This window comes from Patiria miniata, unplaced genomic scaffold (genome assembly GCF_015706575.1).
Source record: "Patiria miniata isolate m_02_andy unplaced genomic scaffold, ASM1570657v1 HiC_scaffold_12, whole genome shotgun sequence".
Taxonomy (NCBI): Eukaryota; Metazoa; Echinodermata; class Asteroidea; order Valvatida; family Asterinidae; genus Patiria; species Patiria miniata.
In genome coordinates this window covers 2,183,503-2,209,607 of record NW_024037050.1, presented here as the reverse complement: position 1 = coordinate 2,209,607, position 26,105 = coordinate 2,183,503, and the positions used below count along the sequence as shown (strand labels likewise).

Sequence of the window (26,105 nt, the reverse complement as noted above, 5' to 3'; positions counted from 1 at the left end):
TCAATTATTTTTGTTCTCCTTTCGGAGGAGGGGCAGGGTCGTAAGAAATCATTCTTCAGGCATATAGTCTTTAATCAACTTGAACATACAGGGAAAATATCAGACTTTATTCAGGGGATGTTTTGTTCAAACATTAACTATGAAGAAAAATGTTGAGATCTTTACAAAAACCACTTCCCGCCTACCGCAGTAATAGGAGTCCTCCATTCCCATACTCCGAGTATGTTTATTTTTCACAGGCATCGTACACGGGATAAATCACACCACTGTAGGATTTGTTTTGATTTATACTTTGATAGGCCTATCAATTTGAAAAGAAAGTGTTAGGCTATACAACACAAAAGACAGGACAATTTGGGAAGTTTAGTGGGCAACCTCTATTCCGAGCGAGAAACATGATAAGTACCGCGATCATAGGGCGTCCCATCCTACTTCTTGTATGCATGTCTTGGGTCTGGACAAGCGATTAAAACCAGGCAATTTGTGCACAATCGGGCCGAGTACAAGTTACAATTTTTATGTGATTCCCTCAATTTATATCTTTGCACACATTGTTGATTGGTAATTTGAATAGTCATGTACTACATGTACTACGCCTATTAAAAATCATTTTTAACATTTTCAAAAAGCCTATAAGGAAGGCTAAAATTAGGCCTAGCCTATTGAATTTAAGAAATTAATTAGAAATTTGGCCTCATCACCGCTGCCGAAATCATCATTTTTTTTCTTCATATTTTAGTCAGCTTTGCTGTGTTTCAAATGTGTAGTTCACATAATTATTTTGGGATTCATCAGGGTTCACTTGTAGTTAAATCGATGATATCCAATTAGTAGTTGTTTACTCAGATGTAAGGCATACTAAATTTCTATTCTAATGCATAAGAAAGTGGTTTTCTTTCATCTAGCCCACAATCGATAGTTTTCCTGTATGCATGTGCATAGGCCTATATGCATAGGAGAACCAAGCTGTCGTTTGTTTAAGCCTAATGAAAGTAATGATGATGTTTTCCGCCTTGAATTCAATCTTTAGGTACAGACAAACCAGGCGCTGGACTGACAGAAGAAAGGTCACAGGTCAGCGAAGGTAGCGGAGAATGCGCCATTTACAATCCCTACGTTGCTATCTCCATCGAACAACAGAGACAGCGACTTCCAGTTTTCAAGGTACGTCAACGGATGAAATACATGTAGCTTTGAATAAATAAAGAAAGCTAAAGCAGACAAAAAAAATGCATTAACAAGCTCGATCGCAAATATCTTGGAAGCTGCGGGCCAACAAATTCATGCTCATGCATGAGTCATGTGATTGTGCCATGTAATATCTGGAAGAAGTAGTGTTTTGAGTTTTAAAAAATTCGGGTTTTTGACCTCAGTCATCCCATGATGACCTTTGACCCCAGTTTTATCATGTGACATGTTGGGGCTTGGCTACTGCTACTTTTGACAAAGTTTGGTTGAAATCGGTCAAAATGTGTAGGAGCAATAGATAATGTCAACGTTTGTTACTAGGGCCAAAAAAAAATAGTTCTGCATCCGGTTATCCTACCTACCCTATTCTGACAGCCCTTACCCTAATTTTTTTATGGGGAAAAATGAGGGGAAAACCCTGAAAACCATCAATTTCTACCATTGACCCTTGACAACACATGGACACCTCCATATGATCGTGCACAAAAAAAAATTGCAAAAAAAAACAAACAAAACATTCCCTACCTACCTTCCCTATGTTCAAATGCCATGTAATCGGAAGCAGAACAATTTTTGTTTTGGCCTAACTAACTAACGGACTAACGGAGAGACATGATGAATTGTTGAGCTGCTATCCCACAGCTAAAAAGTGACAATTATTTGAGTTGTCACATGTAAGAGTTTGTTTAGAGGTGGTATACAAAATGGTTAGAAAATATGTCTTGTCCAATCGTGATGTTGACCTCCGGTATTATGTGTGTGACTTTGTGGTGTAAGAAGACACACAGATAATGATTGTTCATTTTTCATTTTTCAAGTTGCAAATTGTTTGTCTGAATCAAACGCGATAATAAAAAAAATTACTTCAATCAATAATTTAATAATTACTTTACAAAATATAACCTTTATACGGCATTGGAGTGCAAGTCACCAGAACGTTATAGCCCAGATTCCACAAATGAGTTAATTCTAAATAGGCAAACACTTTTTTTCCCCAAAGAGCCAAAAATGATGATTTTACCAACCTGAACATGTTGTCAGTGCTTTATAGTCTTTTTTCTGAGTTTTACTAGTGAAGTGACAGTGATTTATTCTTGTTTTTGGTTTAATCAGCACAGAAACCACATCCTTTACCTTCTTGAAAAATACAAGGCTGTCGTAATTGTTGGTGAGACAGGATGCGGGAAAAGCACCCAGATACCCCAGTACCTAGTGGAGGCAGGCTGGGCTGCAGAGGGGTACGTGGTGGGTGTCACCCAGCCAAGGAGAGTAGCTGCTGTCACAGTGAGTAAATGATTCCCTGTACTGTGATGTACCTAGTGGAGGAAGGGTGGGCTACAGAGGGTACGTGGTGGGTGTCACCCAGCCAAGGAGAGTAGCTGCTGTCACAGTGAGTAAATGATTCCCTGTACATGTACCTAGTGGAGGCAGGCTGGGATACAGAGGGTAAATGGTGGGTGTCACCCAGCCAAGAGTGTAGATGCTGTCACAGTGAGTAAATGATTCCCTGTACTGTGATGTACCTAGTGGAGGAAGGGTGGGCTACAGAGGGTACGTGGTGAGTGTCACCCAGCCAAGGAGAGTAGATGCTGTCACAGTGAGTAAATGATTCCCTGTACATGTACCTAGTGGAGGAAGGGTGGGCTACAGAGGGTGAATGGGGATGTCACCCAGCCAAGGAGAGTAGATGCTGTCACAGTGAGTAAATGATTCCCTGTACATGTACCTAGTGCAGGAATGGTGGGCTGCAGAGGGTTCATGGGGGTGTCACCCAGCCAAGGAGAGTAGCCAGTCACAGTGAGTAAATGATTCCCTGTACATGTACCTAGTGGAGGCAGGCTGGGCTACAGAGGGTAAATGGTGGGTGTCACCCAGCCAAGAGTGTAGATGCTGTCACAGTGAGTAAATGATTCCCTGTACTGTGATGTACCTAGTGGAGGAAGGGTGGGCTACAGAGGGTACGTGGTGGGTGTCACCCAGCCAAGAGTGTAGATGCTGTCACAGTGAGTAAATGATTCCCTGTACATGTACCTAGTGGAGGAAGGGTGGGCTACAGAGGGTACGTGGTGGGTGTCACCCAGCCAAGGAGAGTAGCCAGTTACAGTGAGTAAATGATACCCTGTACATGTACCTAGTGAAGGAAGGGTGGGCTTCAGAGGGTACGTGGTGGGTGTCACCCAGCCAAGGAGAGTAGCTACTATCACAGTGAGTAAATGATTCCCTGTACATGTACCTAGTGGAGGAAGGGTGGGCTACAGAGGGTACGTGGTGGGTGTCACCCAGCCAAGGAGTGTAGATGCTGTCACAGTGAGTAAATGATTCCCTGTACATGTACCTAGTGGAGGAAGGGTGGGCTGCAGAGGGTTCATGGGGGTGTCACCCAGCCAAGGAGTGTATATGCTGTCACAGTGAGTAAATGATTCCCTGTACATGTACCTAGTGGAGGAAGGGTGGGCTACAGAGGGTGCATGGGGGTGTCACCCAGCCAAGGAGAGTAGATGCTGTCACAGTGAGTAAATGATTCCCTGTACATGTACCTAGTGGAGGCAGGCTGGGCTGCAGAGGGTACATGGGGGTGTCACCCAGCCAAGGAGAGTAGATGCTGTCACAGTGAGTAAATGATTCCCTGTACATGTACCTAGTGGAGGAAGGGTGGGCTACAGAGGGTGCATGGAGGTATCACCCAGCCAAGGAGTGTAGATGCTGTCACAGGGAGTCCCCATCCCCATTGTACCATGGGACAAATCGTGTGTAGTCTCCACAACTATATAATAAGAATGTGTGTGTGTGTTGTTTGCAGGTAGCTCAGAGAGTTGCTGAGGAGAGAGGGGCCATCATCGGCCATGAAGTAGGATACTCCATCCGCTTTGAAGATTGCACAGACCCTAATGCAACCAAGATTAAGGTAGGTTTGATCAAATGGAGTCATTCACCCCCCCCCCCCATGCAAACATGCATTATGTGCAAAGTTTTCCTTTCAGTCAAAGTCAATTAAGTGACTATTCAACATTTAAGAGCTCCCAGTCTACATAAAGCAGGATTGACTGGCTGTGACTGTTTAAAATGTAACTTGATACAGCTATGCTTTACCAGCTATGCTTAAACCAGCTGTGCCTACCACTTGCCCGCTTTTGTCTGTTGACTGAATTTGACTAGTCAGAGTACTTGCTTGAATTATGATTTGACTGTTGGTGACGGGCCTGTGTAAAAGGCATGGCAGGATATAGGATTGATTTTTTTTTGACTGTGAATGTTTTGACACCAGGAGGGTTAATGCTTTGAATACAGAAACAACTCTAACTCCCTATCGTCTTTTAGTAGGAACTGGACCAAGTCCATCAAAATCCATCAATCACTGTGCGTCCAATACAAAACTGCACATGACATAATGGAATCCACCGCTGATGCACTGGTTGACATTCATGGACTTGCTAAACATGGCTTTTATCACAATAGCAGTACAGGAAGCTAGGCAAAATCAATCGGATACCCCTAGCACTGCTTCAGGCCATTAGGCCCAAGTCCATCATACTCCATCGATATTGAGGAACGCCAGGCCTTCTTGACCAAGTCCCCCAAAATCCACCAAAATGGGGGGGGGGGGGGTGGATTTTGATGTAGTTTGCAATATTGAGTGATGTAATGTCATCATGCAGTGAACTTGAAATTTGTTTCCATTATATCACTAATTAGCGTTGGTTGGGGGGGGGGGGGAGGGGAGGAGTTGCTCCCATCCCCCCCCCCCCTGATCTGTCCTTTTGTTTGCAAATATAGCCCTCACTGGTATATTATTTGCGTGTTTTTCAGTTCATGACGGATGGATATTTGGTGAGAGAAATGATGAACGACCCATTGCTGACCAAGTATAGGCAAGAATGTGTTTTCTTATATTCGCATCAGTGTTGTTTACTCCTAATCGTACTCCTGGCAAATTCCAACTCTTTTATCACAGAAAACTTTTTAACATTGGAACTTAACACGCATTTTTTGGAGAAGTACCAGTACGTATGAGAAGAAATCCATTTTGTACCATTTGATAGGCTTTAGAATGTTAAATGCCTAGTTTGACTGCAAGAAAATCCTTGTGAGGATGTGTACCCATTACAATGTGCTCACACTCATGGAAAAGTCATTGTACTCGTGGAAATGTACTCGTACTCATTAAAATGTACTCACACTCATTAAAATGTACTCGTACTCATTAAAATGTACTCACACTCATTAAAATGTACTCGCACTCATTAAAATGTACTCGCACTCATTAAAATGTACTCGTACTCATTAAAATGTACCCGTACTCATTAAAATGTACTCGTACTCATTAAAATGTACTCCTACTCAATTAAAATGTACTCACACTCATTAAAATGTACTCGCACTCATTAAAATGTACTCGCACTCATTAAAATGTACTCCTACTTATTAAAATGTACTCGTACTCATTCAAATGTACCCGTACTCATTAAAATGTACTCGTACTCATTAAAATGTACTCCTACTCATTAAAATGTACTCACACTCATTAAAATGTACTCGCACTCATTAAAATGTACTCGCACTCATTAAAATGTACTCGCACTCATTAAAATGTACTCGCACTCATTAAAAGGTACTCGTACTCATTACAATGTACTAGCACTCATTAAAATGTACTCGCACTCATTAAAATGTACTCGCACTCATTAAAATGTACTCGCACTCATTAAAATGTACTCGCACTCATTAAAATGTACTCGCACTCATTAAAATGTACTCGCACTCATTAAAATGTACTCGCACTCATTAAAATGTACTCGCACTCATTAAAATGTACTCACACTCATTAAAATGTACTCGCACTCATTAAAATGTACTCATACTCCATAAAATGTACTCATACTCCATAAAATGTACTCGTTCTGAGGTTTGTACTCATGGAAAAGAATAACCTTGTTCTAATACTGGTACTCATGGGAAAGTACTGGACTACAGCTATGATTCACACTGATCTTGTGAAATTCTGGTCACGTGAAATTCTGGTCTTGTGAAAATATTCTCCTCATAAGTCTGTTACCTGTTCCCACTCTCGCTTTGTTGCGTTCTGCAGCATCATCGTGCTGGACGAAGCCCATGAGAGAACCCTGCACACGGACATCGCCGTGGGATTGCTCAAGAAGATTCAGCGCAAGAGGCCCGAAATGAGAATTGTCATTGCGTCGGCGACGCTGGACGCCGAGGCCTTCCGAGATTTCTTCAATCAGAACGAAAGTGACAATGCAAGGTAAATAATACACACCTCCCCTGTGCGTATAGTTTCTGGCTTCGTGTATAAAACATTTAAAGATTCATTCCGCATGCTGTTTTGGGGTTTCACTTACAAACAAAAAATAGATTTGTTTTTTCTGTTGTTATTTTGCCTAGAAATATTAAAGTAAATCACTTTTTGACTGAGACATCTGATAAAAAAATCCAAGATTTAGTTATCTGATTGTTTCCTCACTCATTGTTTAATACTCCTTGATAATTCCATAAGTCAACACAGTACTGGGGCGGTTTTGGGCAGTACAGGGAGTAACATGCAGGGCACTTGGGGTGATACTAGAACTAGTAGTCTGTTTTGTTTGTTCCCTGTTTTTCAGTATGTATGTGCAGCTATATGAAACAACCCCCCTCATTTCAATTTGTTTCAATAATTGTTTTTCCAGCCTAGATACTGCAGCGATTCTCACGGTGGAAGGAAGAACGTTTCCTGTTGATATCTTCTACAGCATAAGGTCAGTTAGACTTAAAAAACTAAACAAAAGAAAAATAATAACCAACCTTCTTTACATGTTAAAGGGAGGAGTGAGTCTTTGTGGTTAGGATTTGTGACTCATGATCAGAGGGTCAGGGGTTTGAATCCAGCTGCTGGCCATATGTTGTGTCCTTGGGCAAGCCAATTCACCCCCACTTGCCTTTCTCCACCCAGGAGTAAAAATGGGTACCTGCATTAGCCGGGGAGTAACCCGCAATGGACTAGCATCCCATCCGGGGGAACAGAAATATTCTCGGTCGTTTTGTGTTTCTGAAACCGGAGATAAACGCCTGCTTGATGGGCCATATTGGCTTGTGACAGACTTTACTTTTTTTTTTACTTTACATGTTGTCACATTATTCTAAGACTGATCGTTATACATAATCATATCAATCATTTTTTAGCAAATCTTGCCCCCTACGTAGAGTGCTCTTTAATGTGCATACATCTTTAGATGCTTTCTGGGGGGGGGGGGATTCCTTTAACATTCGCATTTTAATATCAAGTTTGCAGTCGAGGCCATAACAAGTCCTCATACGTGTAAGTCCATCACGTTTGAGTTTCCTCTTGAGCCAAGTCACAAGTTATTCAAATTATTTGTGACAAAAGCATTTCTTTGTTATTCTTCAGCCCCTGTATCATGTGACTGGACTTGTGAAAGGACTTGTGATTTAAGTTTTTTTCCGGAAACTTGTGATGGACTTGTGGTACACTTGTGATGATCTTGTGATAGTCTTGTGATGGACTTGTGATGGTCTTGTGGTACACTTGTGATGATCTTGTGATAGTCTTGTGATGGACTTGTGATTGTCTTGTGACTTTGACGTGACTTTAACACTGGCAGTTATTTGCTCCACGAGTGCTTGACGTTTTCGTTGCGTCAGTGCAACAAGGTCGTAACTCTATTGTGCAACAAAGACGTATCTCGTGCGAATACGCTCCGTGCAACAATGTTGTATCTCGACGTCCATTGACTTTGCGTGTATATCCGGATTATGTTAAGTTATTTTAAGTACAACCTTTTGACATTCTGAAACTCACGTTTCACGTACGGTCCATTTTAGGAGATACGACCTTGTTGCACAGACACGATGATTGGTCTTGTTTACTAATTTCATCTCCTATATTATCTGCATTTTTCCCCCTTCAGCCCAGTACCTGACTATCTCAAGGCCACAGTAGAGACCATTATGAAGCTGCATCAGTCGGAGCCTGCCGGAGACATCCTTGCATTTGTGACTGGACAGGAAGAGGTTGAGGGAGTCATGGAAATGCTCATGTAAGTGCTTTTAACAGGAGTACGGCTTTGCGCAGTGGCTCTTTCCTCGCCTTCCATCTCTGTGGCCCGGGTTCAATTCCTGCCCTGGTCCACATGTGAATGGATAATAGGGTGACAAATCAATTATAATTGTAATTCTGCAACATCTGACCCATCCGATAGTTTTGCTCACAAGTTTCATTTATACAGATTTGCCCATTTCTCAACAAAGAAAAACTACCCTCATAGTTAGTCCCTTTTTTCGCAATGAAATTTCAGAAATGTTACTTTTAAAAAAATTATTTTCACTTTCAAAGGGCATCAAGGTCCATTATAACCAGGGCAAATCCTTCAAATGTTTTGTGGAGTTTTAAGGACCTATACGAAGAATGCAGCATACTTAACTTTAAAGTGTATTTTCCTTGTTCAAAATCATTCACCAATTGTGTACTTAGACCTAAAGCCCCAGTCACACATTCACGGTTGGGGCTACAAATATCCACGGTTTGCCAAGAATCAGTTGATCACGATGAACCGTCGGGATTCGTTGAGAAATGCTCTTACCGAAGACTGCACTACGGTTTCAGGATGGAAAGCCACGACTGTTGAACGGTTTCTCTACGAATACACCACGGTTTGTCAAGAATATAGATGGATTGTTGAAGAATATCAATGGTATAACTAATAATAATGACGTACTGCCACGGTTGTCTGCGATTGGGTCACGGATGACCAAGGTTCTCCTGCAAATAAAGAATGGATATTCAAAGTACAACCTTAGCAGAACCTGGGCATATCTGTAGGATATTTGTAGCGAATCCGTAGAGATTTCTACCATGACTGAGCTACGAATACCCAAGAATATGCACGAATGATAACACTACGAACAAAAACAGTTGTCCTATGAATGTCCCAGGGTTGCTCTACGGATTAATTTTCATGATGGTTCACCACGGAAGGTATGAAAAGTTTCAAACTTCCATAGCCCCTCCACGAATACCCAAGGAAGATGATGGATAACCACGGAGGTACTAAGGATGAATACGGTACTCCCACGGTTTATCACAAATTTTAAACCGTGGATATCCGTAACTCCAAACCGTGAATGTGTGACTGGGGCTTCACCGACATCTGAAATTACCAAATGAAAAGATTGTACATGTAATTCCTTTTTTTGGAAAAAAGTTGTACCTTTCCATGATGTAAAGCAAGGGCTGATCCAGCAATGGGTCGGGGGAGGGGTGTTAACTGCCAAAAGGGTTAGCAGGCACACATCACTTTTTCTGCATGGTTTTCCTATTTTTTGCAGCCAAAGTGGGTTAGACCCCCTGCCCACCCCCATAGATCTGCAACATTGACAGACATACAAACCCAAGCTTTGTATTATAAAAAAAAAATATGAATTTTCTTATAAATATTTCCAGAAAACAAATTAAAAGCTTACCCCCGGACCACATGAAGATGTCGGCCATGCCCATGTACGCCAACTTGCCCGGCAGGGAACAGATGAGAGTGTTTGAACGGATCGGCCGCAATACCAGAAAGGTTGTCATAGCAACCAATATCGCGGAGACATCGATTACAATCAACGGCATCGGTTACGGTAGGTGACTACAAGAGATTCACGCTTTGTTTGTAGTTGTGCAACAGAAGCTCTGAATATTTGCAGCCATTTGGGAGAAGTTTTGTTTTCGTTCAAAAATGATACAATATGGATTTTTACATTTTACTGGATTTCTTTGTGTGAATTAAGGCTTCCCCACGCTATATTTTACCTTTGCCTGACTATAGTTGGACCAGTGAACTGTAGTTAACATCGGAGTGACGATAAGCCTTGGTTTTTGTGTTGCCTAAATGAAGTTTTGGGAGATACTTACCAGCCTTAAATTCTGCATGACCGTATCCCCTGTATGACTGTAATTCATACCGAAGCCTATTTTTTACGTTCAAATCAAATCGAAGTACTCCAAAACTTTGGCCACACATTAACCCTAACTCCCCAGCATAGTTTACCAGGAACCCACTCATCCAGACAAATTCCAACACCCACATGGGAAATTGTACACACACACTGTCGGACTTAGTTTCTGGAGGTATGCCAAACCCAGTGTAAAAGACCATCAGTTTAGGGGTACTGTACCTATCCCAACGGATTTAAACAAAACCTGCTGTTGGACTTTGATGGGTTGAGTTCGGTTAGGGTTAGTGTTATAACAGTTGATCGTGCTGAAGCATGCTGAGAAAGCAAAGTCTTTCAATTCAGGTCCTTTAAATGACCTCAAGCCACACTCGAAGCCAAATCCTTGGTTTTGCAAACTCCCAAGGAATCATATGAGAGGAGAAAGAACATGTCCGTATTTGAGGACGAATGATGAGAGAGCTAAGTTTCCATCTTGTGTGGCCTTCAGCCTATGTCTGCCAATTAAATACAACCAGTCAACAATTCAGATAAACTCAAATGCACGGATCGTTCCATAAATTTAGGGTCCAATTTTGTCCGTGTTCCTGTTACAGCTGATATATAAGATTTCTTTTTTTAAATTCTGAACACTTTCTTTAACGCCTTCTATCTCCAAGAGTGATTATGCATAGCAAAGGACCTGCCAAACAAATTAAAAACAAGTTTGAAGTCAATTTTAATGATACCCACATGGCAAATTTCACAGGCGGGCAACTCCATTGTTATGTAATGTCAATAACAGAGCTTGTAAGAGCTCAGTGAATAAACTGGAAACTTTTTTTTTTCAAATCTTCTACATCCATTAACCAGTAACGGTCAAGGAGATTACGGACTAGGAGTTTTGGGTCATTTCTCTGAATCATTAATTAGATATCAAGGGTAAATTGGCTCTGTTACGGACATTACACTGCCTTTCATAAGTGGAATTGCCCAGGTCAGGTGTAACAGGGATACATAAAATGTCACACTTTTCGACCCCAAATTTATGGATTGACCCATATACATATTCCTGTTTATTTGCTGCGTTAACCACTCAATTTGCGGTACAATTAAGGCGCATCCGTTGTGACATGAAAATTAGGTCTATAAACAGGGCGTAACAAAAGTAGAAGGCAAAGAAAGCCATGCCAGTCTCACAGTAACAATCTTTTTTCTTCATCCTTGCAATTCAGTGATCGACAGTGGCTTTGTCAAGCTGCGGGCCTATAACTCCAAGACGGGTCTGTCCGGGCTAGTCGTCGTGCCCGTCTCTCAAGCCTCTGCCCAGCAGAGGGCGGGACGAGCCGGCCGCATCAGGTCCGGCAAGGCTTACAGGCTGTATACGGAGGAGGACTATCAGAATCTTAAGACGACTACCGTGCCAGAGATGCAGAGGTATGATGGAATGAGCTGTATGTGGTAATGGCCTTTGTGCACGAACAGTAGTTGTTGCTTTTTTTACCATTTTGAAAGCTCTGGCAGGAGGGATACACAGTTTGCCCGTATTGGTTCTCATTGTTTATTTTATTTTGTGTCCCAACAATATGAGTCACAAGTCGCCAGAGTTACCTTTGTTTCATAAATACCTCAGACAGTTGACCCACTTCTATTGGTCGAGAGCCCGTCACGTGGCTGGTTGATAAAGACCGGCTGGCTGGTCTAAAACGCTTTTCCAGTGTCACATGAAATTTGGACTCCTATATGAAATTCGGTGCCTTTTACCCTTTTATTGGTTGAACGTTCACAATCCTCACGTAGGCATGCGTAATACTACTGGTGAGTCGGTATTTCATGGTCCTCAATTCACACTACACTGGTACAGCTGCATTCTGTGCCACATCAAGCAGTAATGATTCGTTTACAGTGTTCTCGCGAGAGGGACATACCGGTACCATAATGTAGCTTGAGGGGTGTTCCGAAAAACATGAGGTAAATTTGTTGGAAATTTATCATTTTTGACTTGTTTTGACTTTTGGACCAAATGTTTAGATTTTTGACCGAAAAGGTATTTATGAACGGGAATGAATATGTGCTTGGCCAGTATTAAAAACTGTGTTTAAGACTGGTTGGAGTCTGGATGCTGATAATTACCGGCTCGGGTAATTATCAGCATCCAGACTCCAACCGGTCTTAAACATAGTGCTTAAAACAGGCCAAGCACACAATTATTCTCTTAGTAATAGGCCTTTTAACGGAATCCTACACAGTGCAAATCCATACCTCTTTTCACCAACTTAACATCTGTATAGCGGAATCCGGTGACCAGAATTAGAAGCTGTTATTGCGAAGGTGTTACGCTTGCGTGCATAAAGACGAGGTGCGCACGCATTTTGGTAACCCTGTTGGTCGAAGGAGTCCGGAGTACATGTGTACTACCTGAGCGCGATTCACCCGCGAGCCTGATGCCATCGCAGAAACTGGCTGTTGCCGAATTACTCTGCACACATGTATGAAGATGTCAAACTGAATGCTTTCTCAACATGAAGAGCATACTTGTGTGCTTTGTACTGCATGTATTACTAATAAGCAAAAAGTTGGAATGTCTCCCACTTTGGTGGATCTAGTCAAGTTTACACTTCAGGAAAAGTACAGCAGATAATTAAATAATGGGGATGGTGGTCACCGAATGTGCTTAATACGTCCCTTGTTTTTTACAGCAATGCTTTGTGAAATTCCACCCAGTCCACCGTTTATATAGTCTGAGGAGCAGACATTCATGTGTACAGAGCCACACGAAGGAACGTCTGATATATCCTAGCATGCAAATTTGAATTTGGCCAATCGGAGTCAACTTTAGAAACTCCGATCTGAAATGTGGATTCAGCTGTTGATTGGTCAATTTAGCTGCCATGTTTTTGAAAAAAAACATTGGGTTACGGAACACTTGATAGAAGGCGCCCACTGAATGGTCAGAATCTGGAGGTCAAGACGCAGTCTTGTTTTGCATAATTAATCCCCGAATCTGCGCGAATATCATAGACGCTGGTATGCAAGCGGCTATTCCATAGACAGCCATTTATACAGCATCTACCGAAACAATTATTGACCTTTAGATTTGTTTTAGCGCTGTCTTAAAAGAAGAAGAAAAAAACCATGAAGCTGTTGTTAAAACTGTAACTCCTGTTTTCAGAACTGACCTGAGCACCGTGATCCTCCAGCTCAAGTGTCTCGGCGTGGACAACGTCCTACGCTTCAATTTCCTGTCTCCGCCTTCCTCCCGTGCCATGCGCAGGGGTCTGGAGCTGCTCTATGCCCTGGGAGGCATCGACGATCATGCCAAGTTGGCACAGCCGCTGGGCGTCCGCATGGCTGAGTTTCCCCTGGAGCCAATGTTTGCTAAGATGTTGCTTGTCTCAGGTACCTTATTGACCAAACTAGCACCTGTACTACATTCATTAACATTGTATTTAATCCCTGATGGATCCTTTAACGTACAGTGCTCTGGGCTGTTTTGGGCGGTACACAAAGTAGCAGGCAGGGCAGTATGGGTTGAGGATTTAATTTCTTTTCAAGCCTGCAGAATGGCTCAGGTTTCAAGTACAGTGTACATTATTGTAAACATTTGGTAGAACCACATGGAGTGATTCACTGTACAAGTGAATTGTGGTTCGAACAGGAATTGGACATGTAAATTTGACGGGTTTTTTTGTGAGCACGCACTGGGCTAGACGTGCTGGGCTGGACACCATGTGACCTATGGGGGCGCTCTTCAATGCCGCATTACTGGACAACATCTGACACTAGGTGGTGCTATTCATGGCTGGTTATTTGCCTGAAAACTACACCATATAAGGGAATCCTGGACCTGGTGAATTTATGGTTCGTTTGCCGACTGAAGCTCCAAATGTCGACTGAAAATTATTGGGGATGTCACACCTACCCCTACACTCTCTATTGGCCACGCCCCTCAGTTTGCAAATAGAATACACTGACTTGGCCCATCTGTTCCTGGACAGGAGGACATAATGGCCGCCAAGCTCCTCTAACTTCTTGATTGGTCTATCTTCTTCTTATTCCATTGTAGGCGAGTTTGGTTGCTCTGAGGAGATTCTGAGTATAGCCGCTCTGCTGCAGCTACAGAACATCTTCCAGACGCCTTCCAACCAAAAGGGCAAAGCGGTAAGTGTTGAGTAATGAGATATCTGAACAATGAAGCTTGCTTAAAGATTTCTTAAAGAAGCCTTACTTTCAAACTATGAAACAATAGTTTGTTTGAGAAGATTAACTGGCTTTGAAAAATTAATTGGTGATGGCCTGCAGTGGCCACTTCCAAAGAGACATGCTTAATAATGTTGCATTATTGCATCATATTGTTTTGTCTGTATGTAGGAGCAAGCCAAGAGGAGGTTTTCCGTTGCGGAGGGAGACCCCATCACTCTGTTGAATGTCTATGAAGCTTTCATCAAGGTACCAAGACAGGGGTGTGATTTTTCCGAATTTTTCCGGATTTCCAGATTTTAATCTAACGTCTGCGGATTTTTTTTGCGGATTCCGGATTTTTAACGTTTTCTGTTTCCGTAATAATATCGCCCAAAAACTTCTGGCGAAATATAGGCTCTAATTTACGATAATGGATGGACTGGTGACAAGTCTAATGCAGTGCGGTCAAGAACCTATTAGACATTAATGCAGTATGCGCAGTGGAGTACTTGAGGACCAGACTAAAAATAATTTTCAATGGGTTTGCAGCACCTCGTGTTTGTATATCGCGTGTGGATGTGTGTGTGTATTGTGCATGTACTGTGCAGTGACGATCGTGTGCTAGCAATTCGCAAACACATTATTGCCGCGATTTTGTCAAGGAATTCAAGAGTATGGCTGGAAGAACTGGTAATAAAGTGTCACTGTGGATGGAAATCAGTTTCAGCTGCAGTAGTGCTTTGAAAAATAGCCACCACCAACACAAAATTTCAAAAATGTTTTGGAAGCCTGGGAGTGGACTGGAGTTTAAATTAAAGTAAGATTAAACTTTTTCAGCACCGTTCATATTGTTTTGTGTGAATCGTTTCTCTCTGCAACATGCAAAAGTATAGCCCCATAAATGTGGCCTATTTACTGGACTGCCTCCGTAAACATAGGCCACACATCCACATGTACAAAAAACGTGTCGACTTTGCCAAATTTTGATTTTCACATTTAGGCTTACTTTGTAGATTTTTTATGCTTTAGAAGCATTCTCACCCTCTATATAGGCTAATCAGAAAGTGCTGCCTTTTTCAGATGTTTAATTTTTGTGAAATTTCATGTTGAAATTTTGATACGCAAACGTGTGCAAATGTATCTGGAAATTTCACGAAAAAATGGACATCTGAAAAAGGCAGCACTTTCTGATTAGCCTATATAGAGGGTGAGAATGCTTCTAAATAAAAAAAAACGTAAAAAGTAAGCCTAAATGTGAAAATCAAAATTTGGCAAAGTCGACACGTTTTTTGTACATGTGGATGTGTCGCCTATGTTTACGGAGGCAGTCCAGTAAATAGGCCACATTTATGGGGCTAGCAAAAGTAATAACATCACACACAGAAAAAGCCTTTATGAATCAATCACATGGATAATATTATTTAATGACCAGACGTTTTTTCTTAATTTTTCCCCCATTTGTTTTCTTTACTGAAGCGACAAAATTTGCTAACATTACAGAAATTACAGTACATAAAATGTACATGCCCTAGGCCTATATATGGGGGTATACGTGCATGCATATGTATACATGTACATCTATACAAGTACATGTACAATAATACATGTACATGTACATGTGCATGTATATTACATGTCAACCGAAGTTCGTGGATTTTTCATTTTTGTCCAATCACACCCCAGACCAAGAATCTGCTTCTGTAGGGCTGTCCCGATTATATCGAAGATTCAATTATCAACTGAATATTCGAATAGCCTTTTGTCACTTTGAATGTTAGAAAAAAAATATGCACGTACACACACGACTGTGATATTATTTTAAACATAAAGTTGCAGCGCTTTATTGTCAAACGCCACATTTTTTGTCGACGGTATCTTTTTTGTTGACGACGGGTCATTGTGCCTTTTCTTTTAGCAGGTTAAAGCCCTTGACACAGGCATGCAACTTTTCCTCAGATCCGCTGATTTCCTCGTTCTTTGCTTCTCATGAATGCCATTACAAATTGAAAAATACTGTACAAAGTCTGGTGAGGTTTGGAGTTTCCTCATTTTTCTAGATTCCCAGTTGCATGCCTGTTGACAGTTATGAAATACTTACTACAAAACACTTCAAGCTGGAGTTGGGCTGTTGTTATCCAAACATTACACCTGCCAATCTGTCTGTCAGGTTTAGAGTAATCAATTAGCTAAATGGTATTCATCTGTGGCCCATGATAACAACCGCCGCACGCGCGTTTTAAACCGGTACGCTTTACGTGTAACTTTTGAACGACGCGGCACGCAGTTGCAGCTGGTGTGTCACATGTAAAACTTGATCAGTGAGTTTCAAATATTCAAATATTTGGTCCATTGCAGCTTCGAATAATTGAATACTACATTATTTGAAAATGGATGGCCTATCTGTTTCGTTTCTGTCTTTCAGCTTGTGATTTTATTTTTTACAAGTTCTTGGCCAGCGTTGAGTATACACTGCTTATGATATTGCATTGTTGAAAGCTAAAATCTGTTCTAAAATTGACATCTTCCAACAAAAACTTTAATATTTTTTACTTCTTCATTCTGGGAGAATTTGTTTTTCCATTTTGACTACATGTACATATTCATTAATCTTCGTAATCATTCAACTATCGGTTTAGGATTATATTGACTCATGCCAAAGCTGTTGAGTGTTTTTCTTCTTTCTGTCTTTTGTTTTTAGTTTGGCAAGAATTCAAAATGGTGCCATGAGAACTATCTGAACTATAAAGGTGAGCAAACAAGAGATTGTCTTTTCATTTTGGACAACAGGAAATATATAGAGGGAAAACTTGTTCATTTTCGGCAAAAGATAAATTGACAATTTGAATGATTATTTAGCTGTATGCTCTCCGAGTGATCCCTGTTTGCTATTTTCCGCGTTTGTGGCATTGCTAATGTTGCATCGTGACTTTTGGGTGCGATCCCCTGGCTACATGGGATGTAGTGGTTTATGGCTTACTGATTAGCGCACCTTGAACAAAGACATTGACAAAATGGGGAACCGCCAACATAGGGCTGGATAGCTCAGTTGGTAGAGCACTGGAACGGCAATCCGAAGGTCGCAGGTTCAAACCCCACTCCAGTCAATTTCTGTGCTCAACTTTCAAATTAAAATAATGTATCAGGACAGAGTTAACTGTATTCTTTTTTCATAAAGCATATTGGTCCTAAATCAATTTGGAACACGTGCATAATGTTAACACCAATTCAAGCAACAAGCATAATACCACATGTATAACATTCGCATAAAATTATCTCAAACTCCTCTGGACAGTACTGTGTGATTGTATGGGTTTTGACTGAGCTTTGACTGATTTATCAAGATTTTATAGTCTGATAGGCAAGGAGAATCCTTTTCCAGAGTGTCAGTTAATAGAGTTAAGACCAAAAACCAAAAAAACTCCCCATTTGCAAGAATTTTTTTTCAGCAAGCACTTGTCATATCTGCCAGGTCTCTGTCGAGCGCTCACCATCCGGGGCCAGCTCAGGAAATTACTCAAGAAATTCAAGGTGAAGATGGTGTCAAGCGAGGGCGATGTTGATATCATCTGTCGCTGTATCACGGCGGGTTTCTTCGCCAATGCGGCCAGGTTACATTCCACCGGAGAGTACCTTACAATTCATGACGACCATCCTATCCATATACATCCTACCTCAGTTCTGTACACAGAAAAACCTCCACAGTGGTATGTGCCCATCTCCGATGTTGTCTTTTCCTTAAAGGATTTTCATTGATTTTGTTCCAAGTTTTGGAGATATCTTTTACCCTTTCGCCTTTTTTTCCATAGATTTTTATTTAAGAGCAGATGTAATGTAAGTTTTTTGAATGGAATCTTTAATATGCGTCTGATTGTCCCATTAAACTTTTGTTTTTAATTTGCATTATTTTTGCCATTTTCAAGGGTTTTTATGGAAATGCGAATTTCCACATTCGTGAGCAAAAGTGTGATATCATTTGAGGCAGAAAGCTTAGTGTTGCAGCTTTTTCAGTACAAGCTGCCAGAATTTTGCATATTTTGCTGTCTTTTCTGTTGGCATTCGTTGTTTCAGTACATGGCAGTAGGCCAGTGAGCAAAGTTTGCCCACAATTGTTTTTAAATGAGCAAAGTTTTTGGGTTCACAATTTGAACAGAAAACCCCTAAACTGAACTGTGTCTTCCTGAAATGACATCACAGCAACAGCGCCCTCATTTGTCAGGAAAACTTTTGAACATTTTTAATGTTTAAAGAAGTGCACTTTTCAATAAAATTAACCAAAAAAGGGATGTGAAACAGTTTTCATACATTTAAGAGGAGTAGAAAGTTGCACAAAATATGTAATATGTAAAATAGTGTAATATAAGTAAAACTCATGTCAGGTCCTTTTAAAATCTCCCAAGGCTCTGTCTAAAATCATATTGAAAATTGGAGGATTAAGAACTGTTACGGTTAAACCTAACCCTGCCAAATGTAACACAGTGCAGCAGGTGTTCTGGTTCTGGTTGAGTCGGTAAAATTCGCTCAAGAATATCGCACCAACTGTGTCAAAGTACGTGGGACATTGCTGCATTGAGCCATCATCACCGGTGCATAAATGGCCAATTCTGAGACAACGGGAGCTAGTCCCATTGAACAATGCCATGGTTGTATCCTGCTGCAATGGGTGACCACAGACTCTGAGGCAGTCTGGCCTTGGGATGTTTGACCCCAGAGATCTTGCTACACTGGGCAGGCTTCTCAGTTTGACAAATGTTGAATGTTATTGTGTTGGACTCGGTTCAGGGTTAATATTCATCAATGCAGCCTGTGGTTATTGTTTTTGTTTTCCATTTTATCCAGGGTGGTGTTCCGTGAGGTTCTTCAAACCAACAAGGACTACATGAGGGACGTGACAGTTGTAGACCCTACCTGGCTGTATGAGCTGGCTCCTCACTACTATCAATATGGAACGGTCAGTACAGATGAAGCATGCTCAAAGCTCCGATACGGAATGACGTCATGCTTTGTTTACATGTGTGCGTTCCTATAGGAGCCAGATGTCTGAGAAAGCACACATTTTAATAAATAATGAAAGGTTTGCGGAAACACCATGTGCGAATAATTTCTCAACTAAGAGAATGGTTCTGAAAAGAACCATACCTCTGGTTCTTTTCAGAACCATTCTCTTAGTTGAGAAATTATTCGCACATGGTGTTTCCGCAAACCTTTCATTATTTAGTATCTCCACCATGCAAAGCCTCAAATCTTACTCACATTTTAATAAACAAAATCATGATGTCATTACATCTTTGGGCTTTTCGCAGTTGATAAAAAAATTCAGGGTTGAGAACTGATGTGGTCCCGGGCCAAACACCATGAATGAATTCGTTGTTGAAAGCTTCCACACAGGCCCAACCCCTGCCATCATTCAACCCCTACTCTGGGAGCTGGGGCGATTTCACGAGACTCATCTTATCTTGCGACTCATCTTAGGACTTAAGACGAGTTGCTTTAAGATCGATTTAGCTATGATGCATCCTAAGACAGATTTCACTAAACTCATCTTAAGCAAGACGTATCAAAACTACCAATTCGATGGCTGTTTCATGTTTGTTTTTACCGGTTGACGAAACAATCGTTGACAAGAAACGCGCAAAACCTATTTCCCTCGTGCGTGCATTGAACACGAACTTTAGCCAGAAAAATTACTCTACTCAATAAATTTCACAGGCGAGGTACATCTACGCAAGATATATCATTCTTGCACCCTGTTTCAACACTCTTGTTTTAAAAAGTCGATTAGTAGTTGGTGTATAATACAATTTTGTAATAAGTTATCATTTATTAAAAATACCCACGCATCAGAAATCTTGTAAAATCTGTTTCTACAGCGGTTTTTTTCCTCCAAACTATAACTCTAGGCCGACACTCGTCTTAAACGGCAATGATTTCAGGAGGACATACAAATTAACGCACGCGTTAATGAGGTAAGAGGACCCTCAGACGGATCTTAAGTTAAGACGAGTTCAGCCGTGTTGATAAGGAAGTTAGGATGTGTTAAACGCGTCTTAAGTTTGGTGAAATCGATCCTGGGACGAGTCCCGAGTTAAGACGAGTAACCCTTCCTAAGACGCATCTTAGAGTTTCGTGAAATCAGCGCCAGGTTTGATATATTTTCACCCAGGTTTTAATGTTTAGCCTGTTTTGACAAAGCATGTGAGATGAAAAGAAGCAGGGTTGAAGTTTGTTTGGTATTTGTAAAGCAAGCAAATCAATCAAAAGTCGCGTGCAAATCAGATGACCTAAAAAAAGTTGTGTGTTATAGAATGCTTACGTGCTTCATAATCCCTTATGTGTACACATCTGGCCACTTCTAAGTGTTTCATTTATTTATTCTCCTGCTGGAGTGGGGTTTGTACGATCCTATTGTGCATTTGTGCTGGATGGAATGGGAGGTTTAACCCATTAGCACGTGTGTTAAGCCAAAAAAAATAATAATCGGTCTCTGGTCAGACCGAAGTTCCGGAATTGATGCGGCGACGCCTTTTTTTGGGGGGTGGCTTTTTTTTCAAGCTTGAATTGTACAGACAAGGTGGGTACTATTTTATTTTTTTGTGTCCTCATTATACATTGGTGTCCTCCATAATTTGCCTTGGTGCCCTTTATCATTTGCCTTGGTGCAATTTCCCCATTCCTTGGTGCTCCCTTGGTAAAAAAAATTGAGGAGGTGCGACAATAGAGGGCGCTATTGTAGCTTCCGTGTTAATTTGAAGGAAAAAAAAGGTTGACGCGAATGATTAAAATCGATGCGCGCGCTGACCAGAGACCGAGTATTTTTTTTTTGGCCTTACATTGTACTACATTGTATTCACTCCTTCATGAAACCATAGAGTGCTGGGGGCGGGTTTGAGGTGGTATAAAAGTAGCCTGCAGTGTGCTTAAGGGCAGTATACGGCCTAATGGGTTGCTTTGCCCAAATAAATGAAGTGCTATTTGGTTACCATTCTGGAGGCTATTGCTGTTGCTTTTTTGGCATCAGAGAAGGTATGAAAAGTTTACAATATTTCTCTAAATAAAATAATGAAAAAGTAATTAAATGGACAAAATCAATATTTGATTTTTTTTTCTTTGCTTTTCATTGTCTTGTTCAGGATATGGAGATTGCAACGAAGCGTGCCAGGACAGAAGCCACACCGAGGTGACACCACTACAAGCCTCGTGTATCTTCATATGAGAATTAGCAGCATACTCCAAGCTGACGGATCGCAAAGCCAAGATAACAGACTCAAGTTGCCATCTGGAGAGAAGTTTGTACCATATCCAAAAGAGGCCCCTGTGAACTGTGATCTTCGATTCCTCATAAACAACCAGATGAAATAGGGTTTTTTTTCTGGGGGGGGGGGGGCCTTCTTATCCTCCTTACTCGCATCTGAGAAGCTGAATTGCGAAGGAAGCGGCTTGAACGTGGTCGAGCCACAGGCATTTAGGCGCCTTGCACTGCCACCATGACCCATGTCCTACCACAGAGGACAGCAAGAGATGTGGCACGCTGTATGCAGAAGTGACTTAAACCATCAGTCTCAGGCCGTTTCCCAAACCCCATCTCCGTCTTTGTCTCCAACATCCTCCCCCCCCCCCCCCAATCTCACCTCAATGCATAGTTTGTCCATATGCCACGGCTGGAGATATCATACACCTGTATGACAACCTATGATGAGTTCTTCTTGGACATTATAGACTTTTATTTACCTCATTTGTGAAATTGTATTTAAGATTCTCGAGGGAGGAAAGTGAAGGGTCTTGCCTAGGCCAAGTTCGCGCAAGGACTATAGTTGACCAATGGTTAACTAACGTTTGCCCGAACTCTGTCTAGTCAACAGTGGTTGACTACGCTAGTCGACTATTTGGAACCAGCCTACTGGGGTTGGTTGCTTCGCTGGTAACCAATAGCCGCGCGCATTCATAACATTAGCAGAGAGCCAGGATCCAGAAGTTTTGCGATGACATTTTGACCAGCATTTGACTAGAGACGTTCGCACGTTGCTATCAGTGCGCAGGCGTAAGGTACGTCACAAATCAACCACTAGTCGACTAATGGTCCTTGCCCGAAGTTGGCCCTAGATGACTGTACCGACGCCCAGCATGAGGAAAACACGGATTGATCATTTAAACTTGTTGAATTCTTGTTTTAATAGACAAACCAGTTTCTGCTTAAACTCTGTTTAAAAATTAATGAAACATGCGTCCATGAACCCCTCAAACTTCCAAAATAATGTGATTAAACAATCTTTTGAAAATAATGTAATTGATGTAATTTTGTGATGTCCATGTGCAAAACTGCCACATTTTGATAACATCATTGCACAATGAAATCCTGAAAGATTCCATCCGATTTCAAATCCTTAACCACCCAGGAAATATGTAAAGATCTTCCGTGAACCAGTCAAAACCAATAAATACAGCGCATAACATGTTGGTTGGTAACCTGTTCTTTGCTAACCAAATATTTTCTGCACTTTTAATAAACTTTCTAAGCTCCGCTCCGTGAAATTGTGGCTAGATTGTTCAAACACAACTGTCAGAACCATGCAGCTTTATGAAAAAAAAAGCTTGTTGTTGTTTTTAAGCCTTGGAGCTGCAAATTGTACATCATTCTCCAACTACAAGAGCCCAGGCCATGTTAGTAGCACTGCTTGTTAACAGCAGAAAACTTGTCCAAACTGTAGCAGGATAACTCTTGAAGCTTACGTTCACATGGATATTTCTGCATCACAGTGATGCAGAAATATCCATGTGAACGTAAGCTTGTGTAAACTGAATAACACAGTGATTCACTGTGTTATTCAGTTTACACAAGCTTTGCCTTTTATCCCATTAGCAACTGTACTACATGTATAGTACATGTACATTGTGTTTATGCACTGAAGAATCCCCCAAACCACAGAGTGTTCAGACAAGTTTGGGGTGCTACAGGGAGTAGTAGGCAGGGCAGTTTAGGGCAGTACAGTGACTGAGGATATACTCCTTGCTGTGCTTGCTGCCGACAGTCTCTCGTGTTTGCTGTCCACGTCCAGGAAATTGGGCCCTGATAACAGCCACACTGAAATGCGTCTATTGACCGGCCTCAGGAATCCAACGGATGTTTTGCTGAGCTGCTGGTTTTTTTCTGGTTCAAAATCTCCTCAGCCATCCTCCATGAAGAATGCCACATGAGCCAAAACATCTGCCAAGAAACAAACCAAGATACTAAAATTAGAAAAATGTAGAAATGAAAGACAGATTCCATATGAATCAATCTAAGACCTGAACAAAACAGACCTTGAAACCCTACTGTCTAAACCGGGATTGTTTTATAAAGCCATAATGCTTGAAGGAAAAAGACTTGGGAGTAATAACATTTATAGCAAAATCTTGTTTTCAAAATAATTGGGGCTTGAGTAAGCTCGGAGTCAGTCACATTAATTACTCTTACTTTTCACAGCGGTCAGTTCCCCGTCATTTCTTTTCCACCTGCTAACCAAACTTGGGAACTCGTCCAAATTATCGTAAGAGATTGTGTCATACAGCCACTGCTTTTCAGCATATCTGGAAAATAGTTACTTGTCAAGGAATGAACTTAACATTTCAATTTAAATCCCAACACCTCGGGGGAAAAAAATGACACAATATAGAAAACACTGAAAAGGATACAATCTTCGATAGAGTAGATCCACATCAGCAAGCCACTGAAGCATGTCTGCTATTGACGGCCATGTTGCAGACCTCACCAACCCCTTGGCCACGCCCACCTCCCTGTAATGGATGTGGTATGCATTGAGCGAGTAGGCACTGTGCTGGGTGTGTTTTTTACACACTCCCTCCATAGTTAGCCTGCAACACAAATTATCCAAGCAACAAAGTAACACAAAGACTTCAGAATCAGTAGTTTCTATTTGAATTGCTCACATGATGTTTGTTAAATGTATGCTCTACAACCAAGAGTTTAGACTTATCTGCTTATTCAGAAATAAATCAGAAATTATTGATAATCTGACACTTTGATATTTTGGTGAAACCTGGGCCCAATTTCATAGGCTGCTTAACAGTTAGCAGTAAAGTTGTAAAGCTGAAAATCATGCTGCTGCTTAGGCGTTATTTCATGGCATGGATGTACTAATAACAGTTGCGCGCGCTTGGAGATTTCTATTGTTACGTCACTGATTTAAGCAACTTTTTCCTCTGGGGTTAAGCGTGCTTTCGCTGTGCTTACTGGTTACAGTCTCTAAATAGACGGAGGCTCTGTTAGCACATAATTGGCTGTTAAGCAGCGCTATAAGATTGGGCCCTACAGGCTAGTATGCTGGGGGATGATGATCCACCCCAGTTACTGTTCTGAGAACAGACCTCGACCTGCTCTTCAAATGTTGGTACATGTATTAGTTTTATTCACCCTAATTCCCTAGGCGTTTTTGCTAGGATGCAACCTCAATCCTTCAAAATCCTCCAACTGCCTCCATGTAAAAATAGCATGCCGTGGGGCAGCCTCAATCCTGCAAAATCCTCCAGCAATCACTGTCAGTATGTTGAGGCAGAGCCAGTGACATCCTGGAACAGTGCGGAGGATTTGAAGTATAATCTAGGCCTAATTTTATGCACAACACAAGGTTCGGCCCCAGACCTTGACACAGTGCATCCTCCCAAATCAGCCACACATTTTTGCCATAAAGCCTCAGTCCTGCAAAATCCTCTATTTTGCAAAGTGGATTTGGGACGATTAGGGTTAATAGAAGAAATATCTCCATTGGTGTTCAGCTTCACAAATCATTTGTCTCAAGAGGCGACAGTGAAAGTAAGGGGTTCCACTCCCTAACTTACAGCTGAGATTTCAACCTGGCAAGGATCACCTCCATGGACCCCAACAACTTGAATTCCAGCCTGTCCTTCAGATCAGGAAACCGCTGCAAGACGTCCGAGCAACCGTCCTTGGCAGCGCGGCGACAGCACTGCAGCTGCTCGGCGTGGTTGACCAGCGACTGCACCACCGACACGGAGCGTTCCGATGCCTCCTGCCAGACTGTCACTTGCTGGCCCACCATCTTGAAGGATCTCCTCAGCTGTTTATGAATTGTCTCTTCACCTCCAGCACTGGTTGTCTTGCGAACTGGTGACATTTTCAAATTTCATGGAGAGACTGAAGGTAGATCATGGGCTTATCTTTTGGCTGAGACTAGGCCTACTGCAGAAAATAAAATGCAAACCAAATCACACAATTTTACTAGCTCTTCAGCCAATACAAGAATAAAAACTTTACCCCAGCTCTGCTCATTGGGAATTACTAGGGAAGGGGGAAATGTAAATTGTAAATCGGGGAGATGCGCTTTTCAGCATGTTTCACGGGGCACAATTTCATTTAGTATTTACCAAGACATAAATGATCCAAGCTTTAGAGTTTCCCTTTCCCCATGTGAATATTGAATTGTTCCCGCCCCAGGGTGTTCCCCACACATGCCAGGCATGCAGTGCACTAGCTTGAGTAACTCCAGCTGACATGCTCCATATTCATTCACATGAATGAATATGGAGCATGTCAGCTAGAGTTACTCAAGCTAGCAGTGCACAGTGAAGGAGCTTTAGCCTAGGGTTTCTCAAGCTATGTTAATAGAAAGGAATTGCAAGTAATGAGCAGTCCTAACAATGTGAACACATAATACTGCATTATCATAATTAAGTCCAGACACTATTAGCACACATTTCAATAGGCCTAGTCTATAGAGTACAGGCATGACAGGTTTTCGGTAGCAACTACAATCGATGCACACACACACTTACATATTACACTGACTATGTTTCTT

The 26,105-nt window shown here is 41.6% G+C and overlaps 2 protein-coding genes across 2 annotated transcripts in view; one reads left to right on the top strand and one right to left on the bottom strand.

The window, feature by feature from the left end:
* LOC119745128 (probable ATP-dependent RNA helicase DHX35) overlaps positions 1-21,809 on the top strand; it is a 39,070-nt gene extending 17,261 nt beyond the window's left edge. The window contains exons 2-17 of the mRNA XM_038221355.1: positions 1,031-1,164; positions 2,302-2,472; positions 3,989-4,093; positions 4,996-5,057; positions 6,275-6,448; positions 6,873-6,941; positions 8,112-8,240; positions 9,644-9,822; positions 11,352-11,553; positions 13,289-13,515; positions 14,183-14,277; positions 14,488-14,565; positions 16,997-17,045; positions 17,768-18,002; positions 19,135-19,246; positions 21,426-21,809. Of these exons, the coding sequence (XP_038077283.1) occupies positions 1,031-1,164; positions 2,302-2,472; positions 3,989-4,093; positions 4,996-5,057; positions 6,275-6,448; positions 6,873-6,941; positions 8,112-8,240; positions 9,644-9,822; positions 11,352-11,553; positions 13,289-13,515; positions 14,183-14,277; positions 14,488-14,565; positions 16,997-17,045; positions 17,768-18,002; positions 19,135-19,246; positions 21,426-21,476 (2,072 nt within the window). The 3' untranslated portion in view covers positions 21,477-21,809. The remainder of the gene's footprint in view (positions 1-1,030; positions 1,165-2,301; positions 2,473-3,988; positions 4,094-4,995; positions 5,058-6,274; positions 6,449-6,872; positions 6,942-8,111; positions 8,241-9,643; positions 9,823-11,351; positions 11,554-13,288; positions 13,516-14,182; positions 14,278-14,487; positions 14,566-16,996; positions 17,046-17,767; positions 18,003-19,134; positions 19,247-21,425) is intronic.
* Positions 21,810-23,440: 1,631 nt separating this feature from the next.
* Positions 23,441-25,763, bottom strand: LOC119745138 (uncharacterized protein C1orf109-like). The gene is made up of 4 exons (XM_038221366.1): positions 25,129-25,763; positions 23,965-24,144; positions 23,747-23,859; positions 23,441-23,497 (listed from the first exon to the last, which is right to left on the bottom strand). Exons 1-4 carry the CDS (start codon positions 25,422-25,424, stop codon positions 23,457-23,459), a joined length of 630 nt encoding a protein of 209 aa, XP_038077294.1. The 5' UTR covers positions 25,425-25,763; the 3' UTR covers positions 23,441-23,456.
* Between the last annotated feature and the right edge of the window lie 342 nt (positions 25,764-26,105).

Coding starts and splice junctions, on each gene's coding strand:
- LOC119745138 (XM_038221366.1), bottom strand. CDS start 25,424: ATGTCACCAGTTCGCAAGACAACCAGTGCTGGAGGTGAAGAGACAATT. Junction 23,860..23,964: donor GATCTACTCTATCGAAGATT/GTATCCTTTTCA, acceptor ACTATTTTCCAG/ATATGCTGAAAAGCAGTGGC. Junction 23,498..23,746: donor GGAACTGACCGCTGTGAAAA/GTAAGAGTAATT, acceptor GTTTCTTGGCAG/ATGTTTTGGCTCATGTGGCA.